Below are 13,957 nucleotides of genomic sequence, written 5' to 3' on the forward strand. Positions count from 1 at the left end.
GTTATCGCTAGCCTCTTGTGCCTTTCTTTACCCGATCTAACAACAGTCATTTGATTGTTAAGTGAACTCAGCTCCCCACAGAGACTTTGCTTGTTGGAAGCTATCTGGGAAGGTTACATGACCCAGGGACAGTGCAACTGTCACAGATATATGCCAGTTGCCAAGCGCCTGAATTTTGATCACATGACCCTGGGGACACTGCAGTGGTTGTGTGAAAAATAGCTGTAAGCTATTTTTGATGCCATTGTAACTGTAAGTCGAGGGCTACCTTTAATATAAACCACTGTATTTTGATGCATATTGTCTTAGTTGTTGTCCCAGGGTAGTCAGTATGCTGGACAAAAATGAGAAAGGAATGCAAATAAATATTCCTTGTGGGTAAAACTCTGTTCAGTCCAATATTGCTGGGAGAAAGGTATGGGTTTAGGAGCAAAATACCTGGAATGGAAACCGAAAGACAATTTATTTTAATTGCAGGTGCGTGTAAAAGCATCTATCTATCTATATCTATATCTATATCATCTCTATTTATCTATCTATCATCTATCTATCTATCATCTATCTATCTATCTATATCTATCATCTATCTGCTTTTACACGAATTATATTTATATATAGTTCCAAAGTCTCCAATGCCTGTGCACATTTTCATTTCCTAATTCTAAAGTTTCCAAAGTCTCTGATTTTCAGATTATGGAAGCTGCAATATTAATTTATCCGATGCCCCAGTCAGGTTGCAGTAAATTCAGTAACAACGTCACCGCTAGAGAGCAGAGATTTTTATTTATTTATTTTTGGAAAGGAAATTTTCCTATTCAGGCTCACCGACGTTTGTTCCCGCGCGCTAGGTTTCCATCACCGTTCTTGGGTTGTGAACCGCAAAGCCAATTCGCCCCTTTGGTTTCTCGCCTATTCCCTCCCCAATATTTTTTTTGCCTCCGCCCTTCTGAGAAAAGAGGAGGTGGTGCCGCCTTCGCTATAATCACGTGACGGGCGCATCCGGGCCTTTTGCCTTCTCTCGCTCATCCCAACATGGCGGCCTCAGGTGAGCGGTGCTCCGCGGGACGCGGGCCTTCGCTTTAAGACAGGCCGGTAGCGTCCGGCTCGATCTCATTCCAACGCCGAGTTGCAGGGGAGACGCCTGCCGTGAAGCGTCCGCGGGCCCTCGGCGTCCCTTTTAGGCCTCGCTGGCCGCCGACGGGGGTGGGGGTGGGGGGCAGTGGAAGGCTTAAACCCGAATCGGCACGCGCCTTGCTTTCCGAACGCGACGAGCGGCCTTGGGTCGTTCCGGCTGCGGGCGGCGGAAGCGGCACCGCGCGCCCGAATTAAGTGACCAGCAATCTACACGTGGGGTGGGGGTGGGGGAAGGGAGGGAGGGGGGGTTGAAAGAGCAGATGGAACCTTCGGCCGCCTTCCAGTGCGCAGTCGCGGCGGGGCCGGGTTGAAGTGGGGAGGGGAAGGAGGACCTGGGCGGCACCCACGTGGGTGCAGCTCCTGATGGTTCCCCACAGAGAGGAAGGCTTGGGGGGGGGGTCCTTCCTCGCGCTCCCCCGCGTGCAGAGAGCCACGAGCCACCCGTCCCCCCTTTTTTAAAATTTTTTTTGAAGCTCGCTTTCTTAATACCACAGCGCTCCTCTCCTCCCCCCCTCAATCTTTTATCTTCCTTCTGGAGAAAGGACTGAATAGTTAAAAACTCCGAAGGTGTCGGTCAGAAAACCCTCTCGTGGGGAATGTGTTCCTCTCTAGAGGTCACGAGCACATGAGGAGGCGGCAATGGGGGCCCCTTCGGCCATTTGCTTATTATACCCCTGAATCTCGTGCATGTCTGGCAATGACGTAAGGAGATCCGGCCTACTTTGGAGGCTGCTCTGAAAGAGGGGGGGGGGTGTTGCTGAACGAAGGTGGAAGAAAAACAACAACACTGCAAAGGCTCCGAAAGGGGTTAAATGTAGATCAGTGGTTCCTAACGTGGGGCCCATGCCCCACAAGGGGGGGGGAGTTTGCTTTTGAACGGGGGCAATTTGAACCTTGTTTAAACCAAGTTAATGGCCTTTTAGGCTTCCTCCGCATCAGTAGAGTTCACTTTTTGAGTAAAGTAAGAATAATATGTCCGGTGGGGGGGATCGGGATTTTAGAGATGCTTAAGTGGGGCATGGCCAAAAAAAAGGGTGGGAACCACTGGTGTAGATTTTGTGATCGTTGTTGTCGTCCTCTGTTAAGAAATGCGAGGAGGCAAGGCCTTCCCTTTTTTTTCTTGGAAATGGGGGGGGGGGGGAAACTGCCTAGTCCGTGAATGGATTCTGTAGCAGGCAGTAAAGTCTGCATGAGGTTACTTTTCTCTTACCTGCCATTCCAAACCTTGTCAATTAAACACACTGTATAACGGGTAAGTTCTCAACGACCCGCAATGGAGCTCCAGGATTGATGTTGCTTAAATGAGAAGTTGATGAGAGGAAAAGTCATAAAATGGGGCAAAATATCCCGAATGCAGGGAGTTTTGCCCCATTTTATGACTTTTCTCGCCTCGTGTGTTAAAGTGAATCATTGCAAGTTGTTAAAATTAGTAACACGATTGTTAAGTGAATCTGGTTTCCCCGTTGTCTTTGCTTGCCAGAAGGTCACAAAAAGGTGATCACGTGACCTTGGGATACAGCAACTGTCATCAGTATGAACCAGTTGCCCAAGCATCTGAATTTTGATCACATGATCCTGGGACACTGCAACTGTCTTAAATATGAAACAGTTGCCAAGCATCCAAATGTAAATCACATGACCATGAGGATGCTGCAGTGGTCATAAGTGTGAAAAATGGTCATGTCACTTTTTTCAGTGCTGTTGTAACTTCAAACCGTTACTAAACAAACTGTTGTAAGTTGAGGACTGCCTGTTTTTCTAAAAATGATGTATATATTCATGCTCTCCTTAGAATAGTTCTATGTGCTGACTGTTACCTTTGTAACATTTGCCATAATACATTTGTGTCCATTATAGAGAGACATACGGACATACCACCACTACAATTTGGGGGGGAAATGTGGCATAGTCTCCCTGCTACTGTCCTAATTTAAAACAGTAGTTTTCCTTTTATTAGAAAGCCAGTAAATCATGAAGCACATTGGGGTAAGACTTCTGCATTTATGTTCTGCCTTCATAAGTCTTTGTGGGTGGGTGTTTACTATTGGAAAACATTCATGAATGACGTCCCTCATTAAAATATCAAATGGTTTGGATGACTTTACCATTTTGTTATCTTATATGAATAGATGAAGCCTAACCTGCAATCATTTTTTTCCATTTGATTTGACTATGCTGTTATATGCATACTTCAGATAATGCTACTTATGTTGCTTTGTCCTTGGAAGGAATACCTAGGCTTTAATGTACTAATCCTGATCTTTGAATAGAATTTTGTGATTTAATTTTGAGGCTTTTAATATGTGCAGGGTTTCCTTATGTGGTACAATGTTATCATCTGCACAGAAACTGCTATAGATCATAGAGTGGCCTCTCTTTACTATTAAAGCCTTAGTTAATTTCTAACTGCATATATACTTCCTATTTCTAATTATTTTCCGTATCTGCCATTACTGCCTCAAATATACTATTTGCCCAAAAGGTATTTTTGGAAACAGAATGATAGATCTGGGATAGATTTAATAGGTTTATCAGATAGCAGAATTGTTCCTACGGTGGCTTGATTGATGAAACATATTAGAATATTTAGACATCAAGAATTTTATCACATTATTCCTCAGAAGATTAGTACCTGCAGAAAGTTTCTTTAAAAAGCAGCTTTTTGAGTTCCAAAAATTTTACCTTCATCTGCATTTTATCAAGGAGGTTCTGTATGTTTTAGGGTGCATTCTCAGTTCATAAGGAATGTGGCAAAAAAGATTTAGATGTGATTCCCCAGAAGAAGGATGACAAATTGAAGCATGATAATTAAAAACATTTACTTAGGGATCATAATCCCCTTTCCCAACTGCATGCATAGAGTGCACATTTTTAAAAAATGTACATATAATTACAAACAAATATAATTGCAATAGAAATTGATTGCCAGTATACTGTAGACATTTTTATAGAAGTATTCTAAAATATACTGTACCTTGACTGCACCACTCACTATGCTAGAAATACAGCAGATAAAAATTACTGCTTAAGTATTGGGTGGGGTGGGGTTCTTTCCATTCAGTGATGTCCAGTTCTTAGAGGCTGCCTGGATAAATTTATTTACTGTCATGATTTACTGGCAGTTTTCTTGGCAAGTGGCTTGCCACTTTTTCCTTCCTAGGACTGAAGAGAAAATGACTAGTCCAAGTTGGGTCACCCAGCTGTTTTTGTGCTTAAGGCGAGACCAGTCTTAGTTTCTAGCTGATGCCTTTACCACTGAAACCAAACTATCTCTATAATAATCTAAACCTTTTAGGAATAGCACCATGCAAAAGGCTTAAGATTCATTTAAACTCTGTTATGCAATTCCCTGAATGTGACTGATCTTTTCCTTTGTCTTAAACAGAAGTCCTGTTGCAAGGTTACCCACACTGTGACCAACACCCAGTTGTTAACACATGAAACTGATCAACACAGTTGAAACTTTGGGCTTTCCCAGAACTCAGGCATATATGCCCCAGGCCCAATGCCTGTATGTGCCTACAAGTCAGTGTTGATTCAAAATATGTGTCTTTGAATTGTTGCTATGTTCTTAGCAAAATTTCAAAAGTGGTTTGCCCTTGCCTGCTTCCTAATGCTGAGAATCACCTGTTCTCTTTACTTTATAGTATATTTAGTTTGGGACAATAATCTCTATCAATGTGTATAAAAGTGGATGGCATATCCAGTTTATTTCTCCACACTGCATCATTTCCAGTCTAGATTCTTTTCTGGGTAGAATGGGAATATAGGTGAAAAGGACAAGAAAACCCAGATGTTTCCCCCTCATTTTCCAGTATTGTTTTGAGCTACATTTTTGCTTTTTCAGACAGATAAAAAATAATAATAGCATAATGCAAATTATGTTAATGTAAATTTATATTAATAATATAAATGTAAACTTGATCTGGTAACAAACTGTTGATCTGAATATGTGTAACAAAGTTAGGTTTGATTTATATCAGTATGCATCTTGGGAATTTACTCAATTTAAAATATTTAGAATTTTGTTCTTGATTCTGTTTTTGTTAAAGATTACTTATGTAGCCAAAGAATTACTAAGCAAAGATAAATCTACGCAATTAATTGCAATGTTTTTGACTTCTGCTGTTTGTTAGCAGTTGCACCAGACTTTTCTTTCTGAAAAGCAGCAAGAGGATTTTGAAACAATTTGCTGAAATTTTCTTATTTCATTGACTCTGGCACATTTTCACTGCTGAGAGCTTGGGGAATTGATTGCCTGAGGTGAGATAGGTTTTGTTATTTTATATTTTTCATTTGATATTTTCCAGGGAAGCCTAGAGAATATATTTGTAGGAAGATGTAATAATCTTTAGATATAAGGAGGGACAAATATGTAATAATCTTTAGATATAAGGAGGGACATTATATATCTGAAATATTCATATTTCAAACAAAATGTGAAAGATTCCCAAGCAAAGAGACAGTCTTTGTGGCATGACTTTTTCTCATTGTGCTAGAACCATAAGAGTTCCTTCTTAACATGTCCCCATCATTTCAGTTAACAAAATATGGTTCTATTTTATTCCATTACTGAAACATTTCTGCCCAAATGCTTATCTTTGCCAGGAAAAATGAAATGGCACTCGGTTATTTTCCAAATTTTGTTGATATACCAAACAAGATTTGAAGAGTTTGACTGACATAGTTTTTAAAATACATCAGAAAAAAGGTTGAATAAAGGTTAGATTTATCCAAGGCCTTTAGGGTTTCTTTTTCTTTTGTTTTCAAGGTTTTGAAACACTGGTTTGTACAACAGTGAATCTCTCCTTTATGATGCAGAAACAGTGACCCCTCTCTACCTTAGTTGAAAGGAAGGAGGAAAACAGCTTAAAAGTTGTAAATGTGTGTATATTGTTGCAAAATCAGAGTATATCACGTAAAATATATATTTCAATCTAATGATTTCAGCAAGCATTTTATTTGCATTTTAAAATGGAAAAATAGCCTTTTGCTCCTTTCCAAGTTTTGATGCACTTTTTTATATTGCATAAAGATCTCTGAGTAAGTGCATTATAACTTTAGATTTGTCTTAGCCAAAGTTACTAATCAAGAAATTCTTCAAAGCATTCTGATGAGTTTTATAGCTCTTTAAAACCTGGATTTCTATGATGAATGTTTTTTTTTCTGACTGAAATTATGGTTTGGATCCAAAAATAAGCATGTATTTTTGGCTTCAGGTAATAGTTGCACACAGCTGTTCCTTTATAAAACAAGTGTGTGGTATTTCACCAGCAGTTATATGTGTTGAAATAGCTAACTTACAGTAAGTTGCAAGTATAGTATACCGTGAGGTCACTGAACCTTTTAGGATTACTTTTTAAGAATAGGAAAAGTAAGGAAAAAATTAGGATGAGGGTAATTTGTGAAAGGTCAATTTGTAATGGGATGGGAGAATATCTTAATTATGTTTTCCATGTACAGGTTTAATATAAGTACTTCTATTGTTTATGGACTAAAATTGGCTTATGGCAAATACTTTATATTGTTTATGTAGAAAACCTGAATGGAGTAGAAGCTTTTCAAGAACCATGGATTTTGTTCATTGTGGGATATAAAAGTGAAAGTCAAGAAAAAAATTGGCAAGTGTACTATGATGCTAAAAAGGCACAGCAACCTTTTCCTACCTTAGTCTGAAGTATCAGATAAGGAAATGGTATGGAGATGACCTTAGTACTCTTAGCCATGCATTATTACAGAATTTTATCTTACGTTTAAGCTGCTGTATTCACAACAGGGAGTGCTTATAGGATTTGACAATAGTTTAGATGGCAAAACAAAATGTATGGCTGAAATTAACTTATGGTTTTGAAAGAATGGAGATTTGTGCAATTAGGTGTATCATGTTGACATGGTAGGTGGCAATTACCTTTATATCTTTGTTTTGGTTTCCATTTTTAAAAGCATTAAAAGCAAACTGCTGAATGCACGCAATCCAAGGATAGTGTGATTAAATCTTGTTTTTATTTTTATTTTATCCCACAGTGATATGAAATGAACAGCAGTGGCATTTCAGAACTGTGTTTTCATTTGATACTACGAACATACATTTTGGCCACACATTCGTGATGGTTATATATAACTGTAGCTAAGATGGGCCTGTAAAACAGGGCCAGGTTTTTTTAACGGAGTAATTTAAGGTTAAACTATAGTGTCCAGCCTTCTACTCCCTGAGTAATGCAGAATAAAGGCAGCCTGCTTTCCAATAGCTTGAAAATGATTTTCACAATATTTTACCTCTGTGCTTCTTCCTACAGCTCACTATAGTTCCCAAACTTGCCAAAGCAGATTTTGAGGTTATGTGAGAGGCTGAAAATGGAAGATACAATTGGCTTCCCTTCCAGTTCAATTAGAGGAAGAATTTTATAATTCCATTTAATGAGGTTGAAAGAATATATTGAGATTAAAAAAAAACCCAACTCACATAGTATTGAGCTATTGTTTCTTTAAAAAATACATTTTTAGTTTGGCTCATGTAACATTCTAAGCCCAAACCAAAGAAACATTATTGTTTAGTAACAAAGGTTAAGCAGCCTTTCATATATTTTATTAAAGTTAAAATCCTGGTTTATAAACTACAGCATTTTTATATACACTAGGGTGAAGTGAGAAAAAAATCCAGTACTATTCAGTGTTATTCAAAAAAATGTTTTGATCTCACGAACACATCTATATGAACATTTTACATTTTGAATTGGAATCTGAAAGACTGTATTTACTATGACTTGTTTTGGTATTTCCAGAGTCTTAGCTATATCTTCCCTAATCTGGCTGTTGATGCCAGTGATTAAACCTGGGAGCCTTGCATTTACAGCATGTATTATGCACCAGTGTCTCTCCTCTATGATAGTAAAATCTTTTAAGGCAATTTTTTGTTTATCGTGACTTCATAGATACATCCATGTAATTTTCCTGGTAACAGGAAAATTATGGAAGCAGTTTATCATTGCTTTCTTCTCGGAAATGGTTTCTTGTTGAGTCTAGCCTGTAGTCCTGTGATTTGGTTCATTTTTTTCTATAAAATATAGAATCTAATTTTCCTCAAGGATTCCAGCCTCCTCTGCCTATGCAGTGCTTGTTTGTAGAGCTTCTTATTTCTAGAAAGTATAGATAATGATACAAATAAGGAAACTTTTCATGTGCTTAAAGGCACATCTTTTGCCAGACTTGCCATGAAGTCATAATGTGATGACGTAATTGAAATTATCACAATGTGGAGGCATGATGGAGGCAAATAAAAATGTCTCTGTAAGTTGCCTGTAGGGTTTACACTCTTAATAAGAGAGGGGAGGGAGCAAATAGTTTAAAACCATGCCGTTTATCTTTGGTCAGGGACTGGCCAATTACTATGCAGGTTGCAGAAGAAAGTAAGTAATGTGAACCAAGAGCAGCAGCTGAATCATTAAATATTGTAAAGCATTGCCAATCCATTTTATATATTGGCTTAATGCCTTACCCTTCGTGCAGAAATTATAAGGGTGCAACTGTTGTAGAGAAGATAAAACCCTAGCCGAATCTGCAGGCATCCTGAAATATTAGTAAAGGTGTTGTATAATGAACTCTTACTAGCATTGGATTGTTATTCTTTTAATGTTGCTTCCTTATTAGTTTTTCTTGGTAATTGCAGAGACAATATCTGCATTGTTTTATCTGCAACAGCAGTAGCCTGTGTACATTGCCCTTTAAGAATAATGCAAATGTAAAGGAAATCTTCGCACACTGTAGAATATCTTTGTGATATGAGCTTTTAGAGAAGGGCATTCATCCATGTCTTGAGCTCATATTATTTGTTTGCTCTGGAACAAGTTTGAAACAACAACTAGTTACTCTTAGGAACTGAAAAGCATGAGTGCTTTTATAATATAGCATTATTTAGCGTGTATTGAAATGGGAATAGAGATTTCCCCCAATCCTTTATACCAGGGATGTCAACTTGGTCACATTGCGGGCCGTATCGGGATTGTTTTTGCCCTTGCAGAGCTGGGGTGGGTGTGGCCTGTGCAGGCTGCTATCTGGACTGCGGGCTGCATGTTAACAGCCCTGCTTTATACCACTCTCTTTTTATATTTGCTTTTCTCATCATTACATCACCTTAATTTTTCTCAAAATATATCTCTTTTCATTGGGGAATTTATTTTTTAGGCCACCCTGATCTGTATAACTTTTATTTAATTCTGTTTTGGTGTATGCTGTTATAATCACTGCTTCAGGATTTTTAAATCAGCAGCATATACATATTTTCAATGAATTAAATATTTTGGAGTATGATTAGTTGCCATTTGAACAAATAGTGACATTTTAACCTTTAAATTAAATTAGTTCTTAAGAGGACTTTATGATTGACAGCTGAATTCTATTAGTTAACCTGCAGGCAGTTGTTATAGACCCAGATCCTTCCCTTATCTGAATTTTGAGACATCTGTCATTTTTTAAAAAGTATATTAATATGTGAATTTTACAAATAGAGAATGTTCAATCTTGGGGACAAATTTGTTTAGAATTTCCTTTTTTTCTGCACATATTATGGTAAGCTATACTATGGTTGGGGTTTGCCTTACTGTAACTTGCAGACTTGACGAATTAACTAAGGTTATTTGGGGTTAATATGATCAGTGATACAGCTATGTTTATTTGGCATTTCAATAATAGTTGCGTCTCTTTTGTGTTGTGAGGATACATGAATACTGATCAACTTTGCAAAAATAGAAAATTAGTGCTGTACATTTGTTCGATTTTACTGTCTTTTAAGTAGTACAGGCCAGATTCAGATTTAATTTTTTTGTCTTATTCCTTGGAAATCAACAGTCAGATTAAACGTCTTGCATTTATGAACGATGAGCTGAACAAAGACTGCAGTACGGAAATTGCACACCCCTAAGAATACATGGTGAATTGTGTGATAACTGTAGAAAGTTCTGTTGTTTAAAGACTAGTTTGTAAATTATAAGTAGGGTCTCTTGCAAATACATTTATCAATAAGCAAGTTTCTTTTTTTAAATAAAACTTTTATTAAGAATTTTAATTACAGTAGTAAAAAGAAATACAAAGTAAAAGAGAAAGAAGACAATAGAAAAAAAGAAAAAATGTGAGCAAAAAATGATTATTTTACCTTGATTAGATAAATTATCTTTGTATTCTTTCCTTTTACTTCTAACAGTCTTAATCTTTAATGCAATCAAGTATGGTCATTGGATTTGATTCCTCTTTCATTCTTTTTTTATCCAATTGTACAGATTGCTTCAAATCTTGAATAAACCTCTTTTATAGATCCAATAAGAAGGCATTTTTCATGGGTTCCCTGTGGTTGCAAGCAAGATGGCTGATTCTGTCATCTTCCGGCATTCAAACGTGGGCAAAACCTCTGCCCTGAATTCTCCTTGCAAGGAGCAGCTGCCTTGAGCACATGTGGGTGATCTCTCACCCTCTCTTTTTCTGGAGAGATTCCAAGGAACTGCTCCACCTGGAACTGACCAGTTCTTTGGTCTTTGCCATGATTGTTGGCTCTGCATCTTCATTTCACCATATCTCCCCTGGAAGTGCATACATTTCTTTAACATGCAAAAAAGGGGAAAAAAACTTCCATTGTTGGGCAGATATGAACATAATTTTGGATAGGCTCCTCACAACTACCACTTACATAGAGTTGAAAAGGCAGATAAGGGAAATGGAATGTATGTTCCTTCAGCTGTAATTCTTTTTAGTTGTGCTTGGAGGCTGATATTATAGGCAAAGCTTATTGGAACCATAGATAAAACATAGTAGCTATAAACTATTAAAAACTTTTTTTTAAACCCATTTTCCAAAACTGCATTTAGTTGTTTCAAAAATGAAACTATCTTTACCTAACTCTATAGTGCAGGGGTGTCAAACTCAAGGCCCAGGCGCCGGATCCGGCCCATGGGGTACTTAGATCTGGCCTGCAGTGCCACCCAGGAAACAGTGAAGGACCAGCCCTCCCAAGCTCTCTTTTCACTTGCAGAGGGTTGCAGGAGACCGTGGCAGCCGAAAACGGAGCTTGGGAGCCTGTTTTCCCTGGCAGAGCGCTCGGACTGCCACTGGCGCCCCTGACAGGAGTGACATCAAGCTAGCCACGCCCACTCCTGCCCCCTGAGGTCAAACACAACCCTGATACGGCCCTCAATGAAATTGAGTTTGACACCCCTGCTATAGTGATATATTAACTATCCTTTTACTTTTGCTGTTTCAAAACAGCATCTTAAAATACTTAACTGAATATTTTTTTATTGCGATAGAAGTGATCAGCTTTGGGGTGTCGTCCTGAATATGTCTTACGGAAAAGCAGTTCAGTTTCAGATGTTTTGAGGAAAGCATATTTAGACTGAACTTGCCTCTTTTTTTTTTTACAGCTAAGAAGAAGAACAAGAAGGGGAAGACCCTGCCTCTCACGGATTTTCTGGCAGAGGGTGGTGGTGGTGGTGGTGGCGGCGGCGGCGGCGGTGCTCCCACCTATATTCCAAAACCAGTCAGCTGGGCAGATGAAACAGACGACCTGGAAGGAGATGGTAAGGAGGAAATTAACTCTCTCAACTTGTATAGTAATGTTTTACTTTGATAGGCAAGGTTCACTAAGAAATATCCAGGTAATATTTTTGGCAAAGTGGTTGGTTTATTCCTCTTAACTTTCTTGCGTGATTTTTACTAGCTGTGTGAATAAACAGCTATTAATAGAATGGAAAACATTTCAAATTGGTGGTGGTGGGGAATTGTGTTGAGTTCAAAACAGCTGTTTTAAATTGTTTTGACTCTTCTGGTAATATTTTGAGCTTGAAATACTCCGGACACATTTTGTTTTTGACTCAAAATAGCATGTTTCAAAGTGAAACAACTGCTTTGAACTTGAAATTTGGAGTTTCAGATTGGAAACAACTTGTACTCCTCTAGTAAGTAAATAAAGTGGAATAGATACCAGGAGTTTGTTTGAGAAATTGTTAATCTTAGTAGCCCAAACCTATATTCAAGAACAGCTGTCAGATACTACAGTAGGCTGAGCTTCAAAGATGGCTGAAACATTTCTGAAGCCAACACTACTGTGGAGGCAAGTTTGCACCTTCCTAATATTTCAAACTAGCCTGGTAAATTTGGCATTCGTCTGTCCCATTTTTGCTAGCTTTGATTTACTTAAACATGTATGAAATAGGAACAGTATCTGAGAAGTAAGGATACTCCCTGAGAAATAACTCACACTGTAATTTGCTGAGTAGAAAGAGAAGGAATTTGCCAGTGTGTAAGGGGCATTTCAATAAATTTTTGCTGGCTAGTAAAAATTGATGTTTTTTTTAAAAAAAATAACCATACATTTGAATTTCAAAAATAGTGGAGTTCTTGATGCTCTCTGAGCTTGGTTGTTTGCTTGCATTGATACCTTTAGTACTAGTAAGTGTGTGGTTTATTCCCTGTTTATATACAGTAGCTTGCCTGCCATTCTCTGTAAGGATATGGCTTTCCCCCCTTGATAGTTCCTTGATTAGGGTATTATTTTCTTCTTGATTATTTGTCTGTTGTTAACCCCTTTTTATCTGGGTGTTGGTTGCTGGAGTGGATGTATTTTGGCCTGTTTGTTGCCTTGTTAGTTTTTCATTGTCACTTGAATGGTGTGTAAACACGGTTTATCTCTATAGACACATAGAAAACCAGGAAGAAAACCACACCCTCACCAAACCTGGCAGGGCAATTTACTGTATCTGCAAGGAAACAGCCAAGCTCAGAGAGCACCAAGGACTCCAAAGTTCAATCCTGAGCAACATAGTTCTCTTCTCTTGGTTTCAAGAATAGTTTTTTCCCTACTTTATAAACATCCCTGTAATAGCAATTGTCTTAGATTCCTGATGGTTTCACATATTGTTTTATAGTGTTTTTAATAAGAGAAATTTGGAGGAAATGTATTTGTAAATGTTCTGTGTTTTGCGCATAACACTGTTGAAAGTAAACAGAAATAATCGCTCTTTACCAGGTATTCTCTCCATCCCTAGAAACAGAATGGCTGTGCTACTGCAAACTACTGTAGTATTTACTTGTAATATCATTGGGTTTGTTAATGTGCAAATATGTTCTCCTAGTTTCCACCACCTGGCATAGCAATGATGATGATGTGTACCGAGCCCCTCCGATTGACCGTTCCATCCTGCCTACTGCACCTCGGGCAGCTCGGGAGCCCAATATTGACAGAAGCCGTCTCCCAAAATCACCCCCCTACACTGCCTTTCTAGGAAATTTGCCCTATGATGTAACAGAAGAATCCATTAAGGATTTCTTCAGAGGACTTAATGTGAGTATATGAGGTAACTTGAGTTTCCTTGCAGGCAACATGTTTACTTCTTAGTGCTACGTGGAATAAGGTGGGGAAATGTTCAATGAAATTGAGATACTAGACAATCTTTGAGTGGAGATTACACCTTGCATAACAGCCCTGTGTACTCAAGTGTTGTCTAAGTATCTCTACTCTGGGGAGTTTGCTTTTAGTAGAAACATTAAAAAGGTTACCATGATTGTTTGTGCTATCACAAAACTAGTGAATCTCTTCAATTTTTCTCAATCATGTCTCAGTGTATAGGTGAAACTTCCAAGAACCTGGGGGGAAAAAAGACCTGAACTTTTTTTTATGAGTTTTCTTTTTAAGACTAAGATATCCTAAACAATCTCAGATGTTTTGAGATTGTACTCATCACTATTCTGACTGTGCTGGAGTCTGAGATTAGGAAATTTATTGGAGTTTATTAAGAATGAGATGAGTGATCTAATCAAACTCTGGGTAGCATTATCCACC

General features: G+C 38.3%; 1 protein-coding gene across 1 annotated transcript in view; it reads left to right on the top strand.

Moving 5' to 3' along the window:
* The first annotated feature begins 904 nt into the window (after window positions 1-904).
* Window positions 905-13,957, top strand: part of EIF4B (eukaryotic translation initiation factor 4B) — a 33,995-nt gene continuing 20,942 nt past the window's right edge. Inside the window, exons 1-3 of the mRNA XM_081935160.1 lie at window positions 905-1,045; window positions 11,541-11,696; window positions 13,251-13,459. Of these exons, the coding sequence (XP_081791286.1) occupies window positions 1,033-1,045; window positions 11,541-11,696; window positions 13,251-13,459 (378 nt within the window). The 5' untranslated portion in view covers window positions 905-1,032. The remainder of the gene's footprint in view (window positions 1,046-11,540; window positions 11,697-13,250; window positions 13,460-13,957) is intronic.

The sequence above is a fragment of the Natrix helvetica genome, assembly GCF_964273705.1.
Source record: "Natrix helvetica genome assembly, chromosome: 1".
In the NCBI taxonomy this organism is placed as follows: domain Eukaryota; kingdom Metazoa; phylum Chordata; class Lepidosauria; order Squamata; family Natricidae; genus Natrix; species Natrix helvetica.